Source organism: Cupressus sempervirens, chromosome 5 (genome assembly GCF_028749045.1).
Source record: "Cupressus sempervirens isolate cs-2001-9-10 chromosome 5, ASM2874904v1, whole genome shotgun sequence".
Lineage (NCBI taxonomy): Eukaryota > Viridiplantae > Streptophyta > Pinopsida > Cupressales > Cupressaceae > Cupressus > Cupressus sempervirens.
The window spans coordinates 745678198-745700361 of NC_143122.1; the positions used below are offsets into that span (position 1 = coordinate 745678198).

General features: G+C 34.6%; 2 protein-coding genes across 5 annotated transcripts in view; both read right to left on the reverse strand.

Moving 5' to 3' along the window:
- The window catches only part of LOC149558067 (P-loop containing nucleoside triphosphate hydrolases superfamily protein), a 259235-nt gene that overhangs the window by 34844 nt on the left and 202227 nt on the right, over positions 1-22164 (reverse strand). The gene's annotated exons all lie outside the window — the stretch shown is intronic.
- LOC149558070 (uncharacterized) lies at positions 19387-20767 on the reverse strand. Its single transcript, XM_089786089.1, has 2 exons — positions 20483-20767; positions 19387-20361 (listed from the first exon to the last, which is right to left on the reverse strand). Exons 1-2 carry the CDS (start codon positions 20686-20688, stop codon positions 19530-19532), a joined length of 1038 nt encoding a protein of 345 aa, XP_089642215.1. The 5' UTR covers positions 20689-20767; the 3' UTR covers positions 19387-19529.

A 22164-nucleotide genomic window follows, 5' to 3' on the forward strand; every position in this document is an offset into this window, starting at 1 on the left:
GAAAATTGAGTCCAACTCCACTCAGGTTTGTGATCAACATCAACCTCAAACAACGGATTGTCATAAGACAATGCTGCATCCATGTTAAATATAGGATAATCCATGAAGTGAACCTCACCAGTGTGCTGATCTGAACTATAACATTACTCTGCCTCGACACCACCCACCTCACCATCACTGACATGTGTACTATCATCAAGGCACACATCTACAACCACTACATGCATACTGCTAAACTCTTCACTAGATGGCTCAACCGACACAAGTGGTTGTTGATAGGACAATATCCTCGCATGCTCCTACTCCCACTATCATTGCATCGCCATCAAATACATGATCCTGGGAACTCATGCCAACAACTACATCATACTATTAGATTCTTTCCTTTATACCAAGTCCTAGAATATTTTATTGAATTGGCCTTGAGGCTTTCCCAATTTACTATAATTAACATAGGACCAACTTAAGATATTACAATACACATCACATTACAATATTACATCTTTTCACAATTACAAGCAATCTATCATCTCACAGTCTTCATAACTTTCAATACGATGAACATCTAATCACACGTGTTTAACCAAAGCATCTTCAACATGTCTTCATCCTCTAACTCAACTCGCTTAACCAGATTTTATCTCTATTAGGAGATAAAATTCAAACATCAGTACCTGCTTCCCAGAAATGCTATATGAAAGTTGTCCTCACTAAATCCTTCATAACTCTATCTAGTCTTCATATTTTTGAAAGTGCTCTTAACTCTAGCATCTAGACATACTCTAAAACATAATCCCAAGTGAGCATAAGCTGATCTTCAATCCTCGAACTGCGTGAAGTCAGTCTCTGTCTGCTGCACTACCAGTCTTCACAGAAAAATCAGTATGTTAACATCAATGACAAACTTTGTCATGAATGCAACACACAATCACTGAAACATGTCTCCAATACTGCTAGGATACTCCTCCATAGAATTACCATCTACATTCAAGCTAAATAATATCTGTCAGCTTGAAATAAGTGTAATATGTATGTATGTACACACACACACACATGTATGTATGTATGTATGTATGTATGTATATGTATATTGAAGCAAGGTTATTTCAAGGATCATAAAGGAAATATAGTTATATAGTCATTATATAATTTCTATCTAAAGAAATAGAACCCCATCATACACTTCTTTTGCTTGATTCAGTGAATAAGATTAATTTTCAATTTAAATTTGATCACAAAATTTCAACACTTATGAAAGAGACGTTTTTACCTATTGCATGGTACACCTCTTTTAGAGCAGTATTAACTATTGCAACAGCTAAAGGCTGGAAGAATCATCAAATAGATGTAAAACTGCATTCCTGAATGGGACCATTGAAGAAGAAGTCTATTTAGAGAAACTTGATGTTGATACACAAAACACAGTTGTATTTATTATTTGTAAAGTGATTTGATTTGGTTAACATCATGGTTTGTTATGGTTAACTTCATATTCAATGTCTACATACATCAGTTTAATTATTTAAGTCATTTGATAAAGTATCATATAGGTAACACTTATGTTCAAATTCAATGATAACTCAGTTATAATCCTTAACAAAAATAGTTTCCGTTGAACTGAATTTTGACAGGCCAAATGAACAGTAAGACCCTGATCATTTTAACTTTCTGGAAAGGTCTCTGACTCCTCTAAGATGGGTCTGAGTTAGTTTCTTACTCACACCTGTTTGGACAGAAAAAATCCCTATCAAACTCGGGCAGTTGTAACCGTTACAACGGTTTGGCAGTTCCTGGTCGACTTATAGTTTGAAGGACGTCTCTTTGAAATAGCGACAACCTTTGTTATAAGGAGACACATCCATCTTGAATGGTGTACAGGCAGTTTTGACAGAAAGTGCAGGATTTTTGTGGAATTTGTTGTAGATCAAAACAGATTGCGGGAAGTCGACAAAACAAGGTATATGATAATGGTTTTGATTCTAATTTGCTATAAGTGAATTATTTTTTATTGCAAAAATTTATCCGAGTTTGAAGAAGGGTTATATACTGCTTTTTGAGTGATTTAAATCAGCATTCAATCAGATTCTTTAATGGCAAATGAATACAGATTTGGTTACTTGATATATCAAAGGGAAGCAAAGGGTTTATCATTTGAAAAAGGTTAATAGTTTGAAAGTCACTAATTTAAGTAATCCTCTTGCATTCAAATGTGTTGAATAAGTTTGATTAGACATTTCATAATCTGATAACTTGATGGTAAAGAGGCTTGTATCATTTTGTTTTTGTTAGTATAAAAAGAATCACTACAAGAGAGAAAAAGACAAGTATATCCTGATTTATGTTTTCAACCAAAATCTGAATTCTTGATTCATGATTTGCATTGTAACAGAGATGATCTTCTAATTTTGTATTCCATTTCCTCATTTAGGAAGTTGGTGGTTCTTGTATTCTTGGTGTCTGTGCTTCAGGTGTAAGGGATTGGTGTTTCTAAAATAGGGTGTTGGTGCTTCACGGAGTTCTAGCTCTAAAAGATTTTCCCAAGAGGCTAAGAAAATTTCAGATTCAAAGTTGTTTTTTTTACCCTAAGGGGTTTTCCACTATAAATATTGCGTACTTTGTTCTTCCTCATATCTTGTTCATATTTCATAATTATATGTTATAATTGTAAAAATTTAAAAAGGATAAGTTTTACTAACAACTAATTCATCTGTCTCAGTTAGTTGTGATGTTGGTACACTAAATACAATTTTATTGGTCATTTGCAAAGGGATTTGATTTGGTTAACATCATGGTTTTATATGGTTAACATCAAATTAAGTGTCTACATACATTGGTTAAATTATTTAAGTCATTTGGTAAAGTGTTATATAGTTAATGTTGAAGTTGAATGATAAATGAGTTATTATCCTTAACAAAAATACTTTTGGTCGAAATGAATTTCGATAGGCTAAATGAATTATACATTTTTGGAAAGGTCCATGATTCCACTAAAATGGGTCTGAGTTATTTTCTTAATTACACCTATTCAGACAGAGAAAAAACCCTTTCTACGACGGGTCGTTGCAAACAATTACAGCAGATACGCAGTTTCTGGTCGACTTGTAGTTTGAAGGGAGTAACTATCTTAAAAATGGTGAACCACTTTTGTTTATAAGAAAGGGACACATCTATTAGCATGAATGCTTAAGGTATTCCTTTAGGGAAAATCTTCAGCATCACTAGAACACTTGGGAGATTGTTAGCATGATCTACATTCATGACTATGTTTGTCATTGATGCCAACATAGCATTGTTTCTGTGAAGACCGGTAGAGTAGGAGATAGAGAACGAAGTTGTACGAACTTTGTATTGATGATTAGGTCAAGCGCAATTAAGGATGTGTTCTACACTGTATTCTGATGACATGGATAAGTTCACATACAGAGAGTCGAAGACATGCAGAAGATACACTTGATTTACAAAAGACAGTAAGCAAACAAAGTACCCGATAAGTGGTTTTTGATGATTGATTTGTATCTCTTTACTAAGATAGAATTGTGATGAGCATAGTTAGTCAATGACGGTAGAAAGCTTGATGATGGCATCAACTGCGCAAGGTCTGAGGTTGCACATGTGAAAAGTTGTAAAGATTGTGAGCCGACAGTGATTTATAATTATGAAAAAGATGTAAAGTTTTGTAATATCTTAATGAGGTCTTATATATAATTAATTAGGAAAGTGTCAAGGTCAAGTAAAGGAACTATTTTAAGGATATGGTATAAAGGAAGGTTATTTTTCTTGTTACAAGGTATGCAATTGAAGAGTTATATGCAAAGTATTTGGTAAATGCAAGTAAGCAATCCAAGGGATTATTGGATGTGAAGTTGGTGATCTAGTATCGAGAACAGAAGAGGTTAAGTTTGGTCAAAGGACAGAGGAGCTATACATTTCTATTATTCTGCAAGGAATAATACAGAGATTAGTTGGACAGTAGTTCAATAGTCTTGCCCCTAAAGCTGTTTGAATAGTGGGTCCATCGGCCTTCTACAACTCCTAACAGGGTTGGCACAACTCCTAATAGGGTTGGAATTTCCTAACACGGATTCAAAGTCTCCTAATAGAGACTAATATGTACTGAATGTATTTCATTGGCTCCTCACAGAATTCATCCTTTAACAAGGAACATTTATATTAGTACATCATTTTGTGGGTACCATCCCCACTGTGGTTATCCCTCTGATCAAGGGCTTCCCTCGTTAACATATTTGGTGTTTTTGTGTATGAGTATCTTGTTATGCTTGTTGATTAAACTAATCACATGTCTAAGAATTAATAAGGTTGATAAATGTTTTAATAGTTGGAAAACTGATTCACCCCCCTCTCAGTTATCTTGGTGGACTTTACTTTCTAACAATTGGTATCAGAGAATTAGGTCCTTGAAGAAAAAGCTTAATAGCTTTAGGAGATCAATGGTAGATCATTTCAAAAAAGAAAGTCCTTAAATTGATGGAGTTAACTACGACAGTTGGAAGGAAAAGATATAGACTCATTTGCTATGTATGGGTCTAGGATATTGGCTAATGACAATGAATGAAAAGAAGATTGTGCAAGAAAGCAAACTTGAAGAATGCAGTTAAGCTAAAAGAGATCCATTTATGTGTAATATGCTTGCCGGAGAAGCATTATTGTCTGCTCTTCCTGAGAACGAATACAATCAGGTAAAATCTTTAGAGACATATCATGAAATTTGGATAGCCTTAGAATCTACTTTTGAAGGTGATAAGCATGCTAAAAGAGTCAGACTACAGAATTAGAAACGTTTGTTTGAAGATGCTAAAATGATGGAAGATGAAATTGCGAGAAGCTATGTTGGTAGAATATCTGAGATTGTTGCAGGTATTAAGTCTTGTCAAGGATCTAAACATGAAGATGAGATTAAATGGAAGATCTTGACGAAATTGACACCACCATTCAAACAGACAACACAGATGATTGAGAAAGAGATCCCTTGCACTAAGAAGTTTACCAAAGAGACTTTACTTAGAAGATTGGAAGCAGCAGAAGTGAGCTTGGAGCAATTTGGAGAATTGTCCATAGTGGAAACAACCTTTAGTGCATTAAGTGTTTGTCCTTTATCAAGAAGAGCAAGAACCAGTGGAGACTATGCTAGTAGCAACAAATCCAGATCTGAGAAGGACAGAAGAATTGAAGAAGGAATTGCTTTACTTGTAAGAAAAGAACTAGATGGTAGAAAAAAATTAAATGTTGGACTTGCAATGAATTTGGTCATTATGCCTTTAAGTGTCCTAAAAGAGAGAAAGTATAAGAAGAAATTCAAGCCTAGAAGACCTAGAGATTGTTTGTATGAAATGAAGAGTGAGTTTGAGATGAGTATGATTGGTGAGATGGAGTTTTTCTTGGGTTTACAGATTGTGCAAAATAGTAATGGTATTTTCCTATCACAAGCAAAGTATTTGAAAGATTTATTAAAAAGATTTGGCTTAGAAAGTTGTAAGCTTGTTGGTACACCTACAATAATTGATCACAAGTTATCTAGCAAAGATGAGACAACTAGAGTTGAGCAGAAGAAGTATAGATCTATGATTGGACGTTTGCGATATCGGATTCACACCAAACCAGATATAGAAAATGTAGTTGGGATAGTAGCAAGATTTCAATCTGATCCTAAAGAATCACATTATGCAACAGTAAAGAGAATATTCAGATATCTAAAGGGTACACCTAATTTTGAATTATGGTATAATATATTAAGTGATTTCACTTTGTGTGCTTATACTTATGCAAATTGGGCAAGCACTATGGATGACAAAAAAAGCATTACTGGTGGAGCATTTTTCCTTGGAGGAAGATTGGTTTCTTGGCTAAGCAAGAAACAAGATTGTATTTCACAGAGAATAGTAAAAGCAAAGTATGTAGCAGCAACAAACAATTGTAATCAGATCATGTGGATGAAGCAGATGCAGGACATTGGAATAGAATTTTCAGAACCTATTAACATACATTGTGATAACACAAGTATAGTGAGTATGATTATGAATTCTATTTTGTATTCTAAGACTAAGCATATATCTATTCAGTATCATGTTTTTATAGAGAAAGTTGCAAAGAAAGAAATCAGATTAGAGTATGTAAGTACAAAAGAGAAAATTGCAAATATCTTTACGAAGCCCTTGCCTAAAGATATGTTTGAGTATTTGGGAGGCATGCTTGGGGTTATGCCCCAGCCTACTTCTGAGTAGATGATGCAGAGATTGCATCAATCCAGTGAGACAGAGCACTATTGTTTGACTGGACTGAATGTTGATGCTTCATGTATGGGGGAGTATCTGTGATGAGTAAACTCGTCAAGCACTCTTGATAGTTGATTTAGAACAGTTTCTTTAGACACTTGAGCTGATTGAAGACTTTGAGTAGATGACTAACATGATGAAACCTTTGCCATTGATGTCAATGGGGGAGAGATTGCATGAAAAACATCCTCTAAGAAAAATGGAGGAGAAATAGTACGAGTGTATCTTTTGGTAATATATGGGAGATGTATGTATAGGGGAGAAGCGTTATAATGGGGGAGAGTGATTGATTGTTGTGAACTTGTGAGCAGTGTTCTCGTGAGTCTCAAATTTGATTGATGAAGAGGACTCGAAAAGAAGACAACAACAACAGTAGCAACAACAGAGTTTGATTTTTTATTGTTCGAACTTAGATGAAAAACATCTATGTTACCATCAATGTCAAAGGGGGAGATTGTTAGCATGAATGTTGATGATATTCCTTTGGGGGAGTATCCTAAGCATTGCTAGAACATTTGGGAGATTGTTAACATGATTGACATGTTGCATTCATGACTGTCTGTCATTGATGTCAACATAGCATTCTTTCTGTGATGACTAGCAAAGTAGTTGACAAAGAACGAGGTTGTACAAATTGTGTATTGATGATCAGGTAAAGCACAATTAAAGATGTGTTCTACACTCTATCTTGATGACCTGGATAAGTGTGCATATAGAGAGTCACAAACATCCAAAAGATAAGCTTGATTTACAAAAGATAGTAAGCAAACAGTACTTGATAAGTGGTTTTTGATGATTGATTTGTATCTCTTTACTAAGATAGAATTGTGATGAGCGAAGTTAGACAATGACAGTAGATAGCCTGATGATGACTTCAACAAGTGCACAAGGTCTGAGGTCGCACATGTGAAAAGTTGTAAAGACTATGAGCTGATAGTGATTTATAATTCAAAAAGATGTAAGGTTTTGTTATATCTTAATGAGGTCGTATTATAATTAATTGGAAAAGCCTTAAAGTCAATTCTAGGAATTATTTGAAGGATATGGTATAAAGGAAAGTTATTTTCCTTGTTGTAAGGTATGCAATTGAAGAGTTATATACCAGTAAGTGAACGAAGGGATTATTGGATGCGAAGTTGGTGATCTGGTATTGAGATCAGAAGAGGATAAGTCTGGTCAGAGGACAGAGAAGGAGCTATACATTTCTATTATTCTGCAAGGAATAATACAGAGATCAGTTGGACAGTAAAGTCAGTGGTCTTGCTCCTGAAGCCGTTTGGACAGTGGGTCCATCTACCTTCTACAACTCCTAAAAGGGTTGGCACAACTCCTAACATGGCTAAAATCTCCTAACAAGGATTCAAAGTCTCCTAAAAGGGATTGATATGTATTGAACGCATTTCATTGGCTCCTAATAGAGTCCATCCTCTAATAAGGAACATTTATATTAGTACATCCTTTTGTCGGTACCATCTCTATAGGATTTTCCCTTTGATGAAGAGTTTCCCTAGTTAACATATCTAACGTTATTGTGTATGAGTATCTTGTTATGGTTGCTGATTATATTGATTACATGTTTAAGGATTAATAAGGTTGATAAATGTTTTAATAGTTGGATAACTGATTCACCCCTGTTGAAGTATAGAATTAGTCAAAGTGATATACTCATTACATTGAGTATTTGTATTCATGGTTTATATGAACATTGTCTTACGTCTCATATTATTGATAAGTGTACATATACATAAACATATATATACATACATATAGATGTCTATGTATTCATAAATTACTTAACTAATTGGGCTCTTATGATCAGAAGTGACTATTGTGTTATGAAGTTCTTGAATGTAATTGTTTCACCGCCACATGTCTTTACGGGACATAACTTTGTTGTAGCCTCTGTCGGATTGATTTTATCAAAGTTACCTCATTGATGATAAATTATCCTTAAGATAAGTATCTCATATGTATAATATATAATATACATGTAATATAATAGATATTATATGTATTACGCATTATATATGTTATATATATAATATATATTATATATGTAATATAATATATTATATTTATTAAGCATTATATATTATTATATAATAATATTATATTATATTACATATATGGTTAATATATTAATATTATATAAATGTTTAAAGATGAGTTATACATATAGTTATTTATCAACTAAATGGTGATTAACTATAGAGACATGTCTCTTCATGTATCTTGAAGAGACATGTCTCCTCTCATTTATATGAGATCCAAATTTGCATTTGGACATCATCAATAACAATGGCCATGATTCTACATTTGCAGAAACAAACAAAGTTACTTTAACATGGTATCAGAGCAGGGTTGTAAATGTAAAAAGGAATAGTTATTCATCTACAAAAATCAGAAAAAACAAAAAGAGATAACTCCAACAAGAACAATTCAAGATCTTTGTCCAGATCAAACAAATAAAAAATGGTAAAGATGAAGGGGAGATACAAAACACCATCGATAAGTTTTTGAAGCAACGACATAGAGCCTTCTTACGAGCAAAGAGAAATAAAGAGATCTTTAACAGAGATAAGAAATGACCACATTAAAAGAAGTTTCCCAAGCCACATCACCTCAATATATGGTGCAGAAGCCATGTGATTAGAAGGAGAAGAGACATAAAATTAAGAATTCAGGAAATATTCGATTGGAACAAATATGCAATGAAATTGTCCATCTATTCTCATAAACTCAATTTCAATCCCATTAGTAGAGACCCACGGGAAAAGAGAAGAATATATAGATTATATTCATATATTATGTGAACAGGTAAAGACCATAGTAACGAGAATCGCGCTGAAAAAGTGTGAATCGCCGATTCAGTGATCAGATTCATGCACACCGATTTTTTTGGTGTCGGAAATCGTGATCGGCGATTTTATCAGGTGAATCGCCTAAATCGCATGTATTGGCGATTCACTCAAAAAATCGCCTAAATCGCCATTAAAAATCACCAAAAATCGACTGGCAGCAGCATGCATGTTTATTTGGAAATAATAAAAAAATCACTTATGTTTTTTGCTTTCTTTTTTACCTTTCCTCTTTGTTATAACCCTAAAGGGCCTTCTAATTGTTAAGCATGACTAGAAGAGAGAAGAAGGGAAAAGAAGAACCATAAGTTATAAAAATAAATAAAAATTAAAAACGACGACAAATAAAAAATGTTTAGAATGCATAACGGACGATGCCCAAGGGAAGGGAAAGACATAATCAGATAGTAAAACATCAGCGATTCCCAAAAAGAGTGTGGGATCAGAAGAAAATCACAAAAACACTGTGTTCCATGTAGTTTTGTGTGGGTTTCAGAGTGCTAATTTGGTCTTGGCGGCGGGGGCGCTGCCCCTCGACCCCGCTGGGAGCGTTGCCCCATAGACCCCCAGTCGTTGCGGTTATCAGTCGTGGGAAGTCTGACCAGTTGATGACACCTGAAGCTATTGTAGGCATGGAGTGTCTATGGTGGAGAGAACAACAGAGCAAGCCTTTTGAGAGGGGTGATACGCTTTGAAGCACTTGGAGTAGGTGTTGGATGTGAAGCTGTCTTATAAAAACTCTTTACCCCATGTGGTGAACACAAACTTCCATGTTTATATATGTTAAGTTTCAACTTTTATTTGATGATGTTATAGTGTGTTTAAGTTATATTCAATAAAGAGTGCATGAAATAAGTCTTAAATTGTTAAAATCTCAACATTTAAAAAGTTTTTTCAAATTTGCCAAATCATCGCCGATTCACCCTCGATTCACGATTCGATTCGGTCGTGCCGATTCCGATTCTCATTACTATGGTAAAGACATACTAGTTGTAGAATAACCATTAGAGTAATATCGATGGTAAAAGCATTACCACGAATAATGGTAAGGCATAATATCGTGACAAATTAATTATCTCTTCTCTTCCAAAGAAATGATTTCTCTCAAATAGCGCTAAAGCAATGTTGTAGCATCCATGCAGAAGAAAATCAAACTTGGGGAGTTTATAGCCCTACAGCTAGCATACGACTCTTAAGATATTAAAATGAACCAAATAATCTAAGAAATAATATATAGCAAACATGGGATATAGCATCATATTCTTATCAACATTATAATAGAGATTTTTGAAGCAGCGATTTCCATGCATAATATGCAGCAAGAGAACATTGATTAAATTTGAGTCGATTAAAATATTTGGTGGAGGCCATATACATAGGTTACAAGCAAGAGAGATGGGCGGAATTCCCAAAATAAGTCGCCTGTAGAAAGTGAGGATTGAAGATGGAGCAGACCAAAATCAATATTCCTCAGACATCTCGGGAAGTAAAGAATGAATTTTCATTACAAGTAGAATTATATATGAGGTCGTTAGTGTCAGATACAAATACCTATCACTAAAGCATAAAAAAAAAGTGAATGGTACGAATCTAGAACATACCGTAGAACCTACGTAACACAACAGTAGCCCATGATCCTCTGACTTCGTACAAACTGAGGATAAAATAAAACATAAACAAGGCATAGAATTTAACAAGGAAGACAAACATTGATAAGACCACCAAAAAGGGATGAGAGTATCCAAGTCGACTGAATCTGAGCACACTGCAGGTACTAAGAAAGGTATGAATTATACTTTGTGAAATAAGGTAATATATGAATGTCATTTATTTTAGATATTTAAAGTATAATATATTTTGTGTTTTATTCAACTAATTCATATTATAAAAATATATGACAGATATTATGAATTAATTATTATTGAATATTATGTTATGAATAAAAATTAAGTATTATGTTATCTTGATTTTATTATTGAAATTATATAATAAAGAGTTGTGTTATTAAAATTTATGTTGTTAATAATAGATGTGAGATAAATTTACAAACATTCTAATCAATATTTTTTGGTATTTCTATATGTTAAAATATAGATTATAGCAGAGTAACGAGAATCACCGTGATTCAGGCAATTTGGCGATTTGACTTAGCCCAAGCGATTTTTAGTGAGTCATTGAATCGGCCAAGCGATTTTTGGGGCAAAAATTGCATGAATTGCCTAAATTGCAATTCATGCAAAAATCGCAGTGAATTGCTAGAAACCGGCATGTGAAATCGGCCACGGCAGGCAAGAATTGGCAACTTGAAAACATAAAAAATAAAACACTTTTCTAATGTTTTATTGTGTCTTTCCTCTTTCTTATAACCCTAAAGGGCCTTCTAATTGTTTAATATGAGAAGAAACGAGGAAAAATGAGAGAGAAGAAGAGAAAAGGGAAACCATAGGGTTGCAAACAGCAAGAAAGAAGAGAATCAAGGAGATCAAGAATTCGTTTGGGGAGGCCATAAGATTGATTTGGGAGCTTTAAGGAGCCAATAGCAACACTTCTCAACTCATTTGCAAGAGGTAAGTGTTGATTGTTTTTTATATGTTAGTTTATTTTTCATTCTCTTGTCAATTTTTTTAAGTTTGTATTTATAAATCTTGAATGTCTTTTAATTTTTACATGTTTTTTTACTAAATTGCAAGGTGAAATCTTGCAAACCTTACAGTTGGTTTTTATAACAAATTGCAAACATCTATTTGATTTTACATTGTACAATTTGCCCAAAAATAATGTAGGGTTTGCTGTTTTTTTTTAAGCTTAAGTTTGTAATGGAGTTTTCTTATTGCAGCAGCCTTAGCTTTCATTTTCCATAATGCCTAAAATGGATGAGGCTTGCATCTATACTAAAGAATTCCTGGAAGAACAAAATATCAAACAAAATGTTTATTTTGTAAAGAAATAAACTCGGGTGGCATCTATAGATTCAAATATCACATTGTAGGCATACCTGGACATGATATTACCCCATGTACTAAACAAACCGCTAAGGCAAAAAGAAAATATTATATGGCATTAGAGGCTTTGGAACAAGAGAAGTTAAATAAGAAAAGACAACTTGAACAATTAGGTGCTATTGGCTCCCATGTGCCCTCCCCTACATCCGCATCCACATCCTCATCCGTAGGTTGCATTGGAGAGGGTTCTTCTAGGCCTTCCTTTCGTCCTAGTGCTACTGCTAGTCTTAGTGCTTGTCCTAGTGCTAGTTGTTCTTATACTGAGCCTGGGCCTATTATATTTCAGCCTAGAGTGCGGAAGTCCAGATTGGGTAGTTATTTTGTGGCACACACTACTCCTCACTCACAACCCTCGCTTGAGACCATGGGTAGTTTGAACAAGGAGATTCATGATGCTGCTAGAAAACAAATTTGCAAGTTTTGGTACTTTTGCAACATTCCATTTATTGCAACGAGGTAATTATTTATTTTTATTTGCTCTTTTTTTTAATTATTAATATTTCTACTTGTGTAATCGTAGATTCATATTTGATATTACATAATGATTTGTTATCTAAAAAGTCAAGACTAAATTTCTAATCATAATCTATTTGTGACAGGACTCTTTATTGGTAAAGCATGATAGATGACGTAACTATTTGTGGTCCGGGCATTAAAGCCCCTACTGAGGCTGATTTGAGTGGCTACCTCTTAGATGAAATGGTAGAAGACATGAAGTTTGAGCTAGCCGACAACCGAAAGGAATGGATCATTAAGGGTTGCACTATTATGACTGATGGTTGGATAGATAGGAGGGGAAGAACACTCCTCAATTTTCTTGTTTCCTGTGGAGGTGATTGATCATTCAACTTTCCTACATGCTAATTTAAATTTTGATTTGTTGATTGCTAATTTGTTGATTGTTAATTTGTTGATGGTCCATGAAGCATAATCATGATAATTGAATGTTTTGCTCTATTTCAATTTTGTAGGAACCACCATGTTCATCAAATCTACTAATGCTTCGTCTCAAGTCAAAAGTGCCACATACTTGTGTGAAGTTATCGAGGACGTCATAGCAGAGGTGGGGGAACATGTGATGCAGGTGGTGACGGATAATGCAACAAGTTATGTTGCTGCAGGTAAACTTTTAAGTTTTAAGTTTAATAGTTTAAATTTTTAACTTTTAACTTATCAAATTTTGAACTTTTCAAATTAATTTTAAAATTGCTACAGGCAAACTATTGATGGAGAGGCACCCCGCTATATTTTGGACTCCTTGTGACGCACATTGCCTTGACCTCATGTTGGAGGACATTGGTAAGATTGAGTGGGTAACATCATGTGTCGAAAGGGCAAAAAGTATATGCAAGTTTATATACAACCATGCATTTGTCCTTGCCACAATGAGGAAATACATGAAAGATAGAGTGCTGGCTCGTCCGGGCATCAAGAGGTTTGCCTCGAATTTCATCACACTAAAATCCTTGATGATATCAAGAGAAGAGCTGAGGCGCATGTTTGTTGGGGAGGAGTTTGTTTCTTCTTCCTATGCTAAGACCACCATCGGTATAGATGTGGGGAATATCCTCTTTGATGAGGATGGTTTTTGGGCACCTACTCAAGAAATAATCAAGGTAAATTGTTTACAATTTAACATTTAGTATTGTTATTTATTATTTCATAATTTAAATTATTTAATGATTTAGCTTTATAATTTAGTTTTGCGTCTTGACTCAATTTATATTTTTACAATATATGCAGATCAATGAGCCCCTTGTGTCTCTCCTACGAACTGCTGATGGGGAGAAGCCATCTATAGGCTACATATACGAGGGTATGGATAGGGCCAAGGAGGCCATTAGAGCCCAGTATGCAGGAGTGTTGGAGAAGTCTAGCCCCATTTGGGACATTATTGATAGGAGATGGTAGAATCAATTCCATAGGCCTATCCATGCAGCTGCCTATTACCTTAATCCAGCGTATCATTCCCTTCCTAACTTCAAGGTGGATGAAGAAGTTTTTACCAGCCTATACACAGTCATGCAGAGGTTGAGTCCTGATGGTAGTGCCGCAACTGCAACCATTGAGCTGGACAAATTCAATAATAAGGAGGGGCCACTTTTCTCTAGTAGGATGGCCATAAAAGCTCACACATCATTACAGCCAAGTAAAAACAATATATTCTTTAAAGTTAATTCATAATTGTTATGACTTATGCATTTTAGTTTTTGATTTTGTAATTTAAGTTTTAGCCTTAAAATTGTGCTTGTAAATGAGACTAATTGTTTTTCTTTTCCCTCATTTTAGATAGATGGTGCCAAATGTTTGAGCAATCAACCCCAAATCTTCAGAAGATTGCCATCTATATTTTGAGTCAGCCTAGCAATGCTTCTAGATGTGAGCGCAATTGGTCCATGTTCAAGCATATCCACTCGAAGAGGTGAAACAGGTTGTCTATGCAGAGGTTGAATGATCTTGTATTTGTTCATTTCAAACTCCGCCTTAGGACCAGGTTTTGGCCATTGACTCCTCTCCGATTATTCTAGAGGAGATTTATCCAAAGTCAGAGTGGCTCACTAAGGCCACACATGCAGCAGTCTTCACTGAGGAAGACCATGAGTGGGTTGACCAGGTAGATATAGAGGCAGAGGCTGTGGCCATAGCAGAGGAGGAGGCTAGAGCACATTCAGACATTGGTAGACACACACGTGCACGCATAGAGCACGCCATAGATGCAGGCCCTAGTGATGTTCGTGCACCCATTGCACACACAGGGGCTATGGCTCAGCGGTCCTCTAGGACCTACCTTAGACACCTTTGTAGAAGGCATTTAGAGGTTGAGTTTGACCTTAAGGCTACAGCTGATCTAGAGGATAATGATGAGCTTGAGGCTTGAGCTAGAGCCTTGTTTTTTCATTTTGTTTACACTGACTTTACAAAAAGACATGTGTTTCATGATTCTTCATCATGGATCTTCATCTTACATATATTATGATTTGATGTCATTTTGATTTGGTTTTATGATAGTCATTATGGATCTTCGTTTTACACACATTTATGATTCTATAATCTATAATCTATAATCTAAATTCTATATATCTGTGTCATGACTCATTATGATCCTATGATTTTTATTTACTTAAGCTACAATTTATATTTTACATATGTGATGGATTTATCAATTAGGTTTTTGTTTATGTATGTTAACTTCTATTTAATGATGTTATAGTGTTTTTTGGTTATATTCAGTAAAGGGTGCATAAACAAGTTTTAAATCATTAAAATCTTTAAATTTCAAGGGTTTTTTCACTTTGCCAATTCATAGCGGCGATTCAGGTAAGCCTTGCCGATTCCGATCCAATTCTGATTTTTTGTTCTTTTGATTATAGTATAAATATATATAGAAAATTGAAGATATACTTTATGTTCAGAGTGTACAAATTTATCTATATTATATTGGGATGATCTTTATATAATTTTGCAAAATTATTTATTATCCCTTAGTATTATCTCTTATTTCTATACAAGCTATGTGCCTTGATCCTTTCCTCTGAGAATGTTATTATAGGAAGATGAAAGATTCAGATTTAGAGGGAGCCTCACATTTCATTAGAGGCAACCTTGAAAGAGAGGGAGCAAATAGAGGATATAGTTTCGTCAACCATAAGTGATATCGATCATATTGACTCAGAGGGAGTAAACCAATGTTGTGATGGAATCTTCAGTGATCGATAAATTGTAAAGTCAGTAGGACTGTAATTCTTACAACTATGTGATTGGGCCTACCCATTGTGTACATCATAAGAAAGTTGTGACTTTAAATTAAACTGTCTACGAGTCTCTCTTTAATAAATGAAACTTGACATATGAGTTGTAGAGTCATTCAAATAGCACAATCATACTCAATCAAGATATTGGCATACTGCGGACGAGCTTATGTTAGGTTCTACTATTAAGCTTAATAAATGTTTGGAGCTTGAATGGATGAAAAGAGCAAGTTGGAACCTAGAAAGAAGTCCTCAAATTTGATGTGATGCAAAAGTGTTCAATGATATAAGAGTGGGAATTTTACATCATGGGGCGAATAATAGGCAATGTTTCATTCCCACTTGAACCATCCTTAGAAAAGGAGATATTTCATGACCCTCATGGACAGATAAGTACTTGTATCTTTTGCATTTATCTAATTTGTAATTCTCTCTTATTTGTAATTCTATACATACTATAAGGGTTATTTGCCTTGATCTTTTCCTTTATGTTTAAGGATATTCTTACAGGAAAAGAAGGTTGGTACATTACATATTCTACCAAAAATTATGCAGACTCAATCTAATGATAGTAGTTCCAAAGACCCTGATGATCAAGATGGATAAAATCAGGCTCTTATCTTTGATGATTGAGATTATGAGATTCTTTTACATTAAGAGGGAGTACGACACTTCTTCAAAGGCAATGCAGGAGCTTAGAAGATTGATACTCAAAGGGAGTCTAGAAATACATGTGGGTGACTACATGATGTTGATGGGCCTACTCCTACATATATCATGAGGGAGTGATTAGTTCAATAGGAACCCTTGGGTGAAGAGAGTTTTTGAAGAAGTAATTATAGGACTTGACTTCCCAGGATCAATGTTCAAAGCGAGAAATTTTGAGATACAATCCTTTGTAGATGATATCTTCTCCTTGAGTAGAAGTTCTAAAAGAAATTATTTATAATGCGCTCTCCTCTATGAGAGAGAAGCATGAGGTGAAAACTCTTTGTACCACCCTCTGACTTCATTCATGGCGGTTAGTATTTTACATATGATATGTAATGAAAGGTGACGATCTTTCATTGACATATATAAACAGAAGGTAACCATTATAAGATACAATCTTATAAATGGTAGACCTGTTATCATGGTTCTTTGGAGTGGATTTTGTCGAACACCATGATAACAAACAAACAGAAGGTAATCTTTGTAAGATGACAATCTTGCAAATGATAGGCCTATTATCATGAAAATGCTAGATATTATTTCAAACAATCAGAGATCATTGATAATGAATGCATTATGATTACTCTAGATATTGTTTCAAACAATTAGAGATCATAATATATGTTATGATAGTGTTTATAACATTGTGATTGTAGTTATTTGACAAGTCACTATTTCAGAGTGTTAAAGTCAGCTAATATATTGTGTATAGATATCCTTGATACTGATATCTCATAAAATGTTTTTGTTTCACTTCTCCCTTCCTAAGAGGGAGTGTTGAAGTATAGCATCAGTCAAAGTTATATACTCATTACATTGAGTATTTTTATTCATGGTTTATATAAACATTGTTTTACATCTCATATTATTGATAACTGTATATATACATACATACATATATTACTTAACTAATTGGGCTCTTATGATCAAAGGAGACCATTGTGTTATGAAGTTCTTGAATGTAATTGTTTCACCACCACCTATCTCTACAGGATATGACTTTGTTGTAGCCTCTGTCAGATTGATTTTATCAGAGCTACCTCATTGATGATAAATTATCCTTAAGATAAGTATCTCATATATATAATATATATTATATATGTAATATAGTATATATTATATATATTATGCATTATATATCTTATATATATATATATGTAATATAACATATATTATATATATTATGCATTATATATTATTATATAATAATGTAAATATATTATATTATATTACATATATGGTTAATATATTAATATTATATATATGCTTAAAGGTGAGTTATACATATAGTTATTTATTAACTAAATAGTGATTAACTATAGAGACATGTCTCTTTATGTCTCTTGAAGAGACATGTCTCCTCTCATATTTATATGAGATCCAAATCTGCATATGGGCATCATCAATAACAATGGCCATGATTCTACATTTGCAGAAACGATCTTAGTTACCACCCTCAATTATCTTGGTGGACTTTCCTTTCTAACAACATCTATCATGAATCGTGTAAAGTTGGTTTTGACAGAAACTACACGATTTGTGTGGAATTTGTTGTAGATCAAACAAATCTCAAGTAGTTGATAGAACAACAAAGTATAAGATAATGGTTTTGATTCTAATTTGCTATTTATGAATTGATTTTGATTAGTTAGAAGAGGGGCTATATACTATTTTTTGAGTGATATAAATCAGCATTCAATCAGATTCTTTAAAGGCAAATGAATACACATCTTGTTACTTGATCTATTGAAGGGAAAGAAAGGCTCTATCATTTCAAGAAGGTTAGTACTTTGAAGGTAATTAAAGGTAATTAATCCAAGCCATCTTCTTGCATTCAAACCTATTGATTTATGTTTGATTATACATTTCATTTATCTAATAAAATCATGGTAAGAAGGTTTGTATCATTTGGTGTAATTTGTTGATGTAAAAAGAGTTGAGAGGGAGAGAGATATATCTTGCTTCATGTTTTCATCTAGAAGTCGAATTCTTGATTTAATATTTGCTTTGTAGTAGAGATGATCATTTGATTTTGTATTTCATTTCTTTGTTTTGGAAGTTGATGTTTCTTGTATTCTTGGAGTTGGTGCTTCAGGTGTAAAGAATTGGAGTTCCTTGAAATTGGTGTTTCTAAAATAGGGTGTTGGTGCTTCCCAGAGTTGTAGCTCTAAAATATTTACTCAAGAGGTCAATAAAATTTCAGATTCAAAGTGATTTTTTACCCTAAGGGGTTTTTCGCTATAAAGATTGAGTACTTTCTTCTTGTTCATAACTTCTTCATATTTTACAACTATTTGTTATAATTGTAAAAACCTAAAAAGAATGAGTTTTAAGTAACCATTGATTCATTGTTTGCATGCTATGTTCCCCCAAGTTTCCAGTACGGAGACGGTGGGGGATGGCGGGACGGGTTTCCGGGACGGCAAATTTTTTTGGCAATTTTGGGGACGAGGGGAACGGGGACGGCTATATATATAGGAAAATTTTAAAATATAGTATATACATTGAAATTTGTAAATATACATGTCATTCATATGAAACTAAGCACAAAGCATGTCATTTAAACATTATAGAATCATAACATACAACATTTGAATGCCATCTATGAAATAATATCCGATTTTAGTATTTTACTATTTAGTATTTTAGTATCCAATTCTCAAAATGCATATCAATACAATATCAGAGAACACTGAACAATGAACATTAAGTTATTAACCATTGTCAATATCATAAGACTCATAATGATAAGCATGATAAATCATAAATCTGAAAATCAAAATCAAAATATGCCCAAAGCTATAGGCTGCCATAAAGTAATAAGTATCATATAATCAATGTATCATAATCATGTTCATGTTCAACATAAAAAGCAAAACATAGAAAATGAAGCAGACTGCTGCTCCTATTATGCCTCTACTAATCCATGGCATCAAAATCAGAATCCTCCTCACTGTCATCCTCCACAAGAAGCGTAGTCTCATCTAATGGAACCCCAACCAGTCCTGGTGCTATGTCATCCTCATCTATCTGGGCCACATCCTCAGGCTCAACATCCCATCGCAAAGCTGGTGTCTGCCTATACTCTGGAGTTTGGCGATCGGCAGGTCGAAGAGCATGATGCACTGTCACTAGCTTCTCCGCTCTTTTAGAAGTAAGTCTATTCCTCTTGATAGAGTGGATATATGAATATGTGGACCAGTTCCTCTCTGCAGCTGAAGAACTAGCAACCTGTAAAAGGAGGCAACCGGCAAGTATCTTTAACTCAGGTGTATCTCTCCCATGCCAAGTCCACCATCCAATAGGATCCCTCTGTACCAAAACAACTCTATCCAACCTTGCTTGTGGCTTACCCAAGTTTGGGCCACGAAGGTTGGTGAAGTCAAGGAACTGTGCACGAAGAGTAAAGGCATCTTGAGCTGAATACATCTTATCAATTGCTTTTGTGAAGCCATCCAAAACCTCAGGATCATCACATGGGAGGCCCCTTCCACCCAACTGTGCATACCATTTGGGATTTAGAGCAAATGTTGCAATATGAAGCGGGGTATTCATTATGTTCCACCTCCGCGTCACAATAGGCCTAATATGCTCCTCATAAAAGCCCAATGTAGGATCCTTTGCCGCAACAATTCTCTTCATCTTACCCAACATTCTGTCAATAGTCTCATAGATCTCTCTTAAACTAGGAGCATCAGTATCAGCATATCTAATGACATCAACGATGGGTGCTATGACAGAGAAAATGTATCTGCAAGATCAAAATGCCAACAAAAAGAAAATCAGAATTAGAATTTTAAGAATTTTAAGATTATTAGTAGGAAAATCAGCAAGCAAAAGACTAATAGTAAATTTAAAAACCAACAACTTACTTCATTGTGGACCACCAACTCTCATCAAGGATCCTTTGCCTCACCGCTTTTCCTTCAGTGGACTTAGAATGAGACCATCGTCCCCACTCTGGATTCACCACCATCAATTGAAGGGCCTCATACACCTCAATCATCCTCTCCATCAAGATGAAATATGTGCAATACCTATAGCAACAATTAAAAATTAAAAATTTAAACTTAAACATTAATGATTAAAATTTAAAACAAAAAGCATCACATGTAAGTAAACTTATAAATAATTTTTTTAAATAACTTAAAGTTAAAACAAACTAAAAGTGAACTATAATTATAATTGACATACCTTGTCTTAGCTAGTTTGAGGAACTCCTCCTTAGAGAAGAACCTGAATAGAGCAAGTGAAGTGTGGTGGTTGCAAATAAACATTTGCACTTCTCTAGCTTCTAGCACCGCTTGCTTCACCCATTCAATCTTCCCTATGTCCTTCAATGCATTGTTCAAGGAATGAACACAACAAGGGGTCCAAAATATGTGCCTATAAGCACCCTCTATCATCAAACCTGTTGATTTGCACACAGGTGCAAAATCTGTGATAACCTGTACAACATTAGAGGGCCCAATCTCGTCTATGGCATCTCGCAAAATGGTGAACTGAAAATCTGCATCCTTCTTTCCTGAGCAATCTATTGCTCTCAAAAAGTAAGAGCCAGCAGGGGATGTGACAATGATATTGATGAGTGGCCAATGTCTAACATTGGTCCACCCATCCATCACAATAGAGCAGTCTGTCCTAACCCAAGTGCGTCTCATATCCTCAAATAATAAAGCAACCTTTGAGTACTCTTCATCTAGGATAGTGGTTCGTAGCTTATGCTCACCGGGGGGCACAAATGAGGAATTCATGCTCATAATATCTTTCACCATTTGTTTATAATAAGTGGAACGGGCTGCATTATATGGGATACCATTAGCAACAAAGAATCTACCAATGGATGCCTCACACTTCTCCTTTGCCTGTGCATTAAACATACTTTCCACCGAGCCCTTCTCACTACTAGTTATCTTTCTCTTCCCTCTAGACCCACTAGGGCTGCCACTAGTACCAATGGCGGATGAAATATGACTAGATGATTGTGAGGGAATGGATGGTGATGTCACTATCAAATTTTGCCCCTCCATTTCAGCCTCTAAGTGCAATCTTTGACATTCTAATTTTTGTTCATCGGTTAGGTTAGGACAAGCTTTGACTCCTTGGCATGTAACACCTAAAAAATGTGACTTCACTCTTGTATAGCTGCCCCTAAAATCATCAAGACAAGCATGACTATCCCACACCCTAGTCCCTCCCGAATTCTTTTTATCTTTTGGCCTAAGTGTGACGTATTGGAGAAGAGGTTTTTTCCTATTGAAAGGACCCTTTGCAAAATTCTTCATAATGTCGGAAGGGCATTTAAACAAATCAACTTTAGGATTGGGTTTTTGCCTAGTGTCACTACTAACAACATCAACCTCTACATTTTCTTCTTCACTACTACTACTTGTACTCCCACTGCTGCTCATTGTGTTTAAATATGCAATTGAATAGATATATGAGCTGAAACAATGAAAAAATTAAAAAAATCAGACTTTGCAAGCTACAAATTTATTAAAAATATGATAGATGAAAGCACAAAGAGTTTTATACTTACTTGGTGAACAAAATA

What these genes read in the sequence shown, in the direction of transcription:
- LOC149558070 (XM_089786089.1), bottom strand. Translation starts at nt 20,688, where the DNA reads ATGTTTAAGTTTAAATTTTTAATTTTTAATTGTTGCTATAGGTATTGC. An exon ending in AGTTGGTGGTCCACAATGAA is followed by an intron (nt 20,362 to 20,482) that starts GTAAGTTGTTGG and finishes TTGATCTTGCAG; the next exon opens with ATACATTTTCTCTGTCATAG.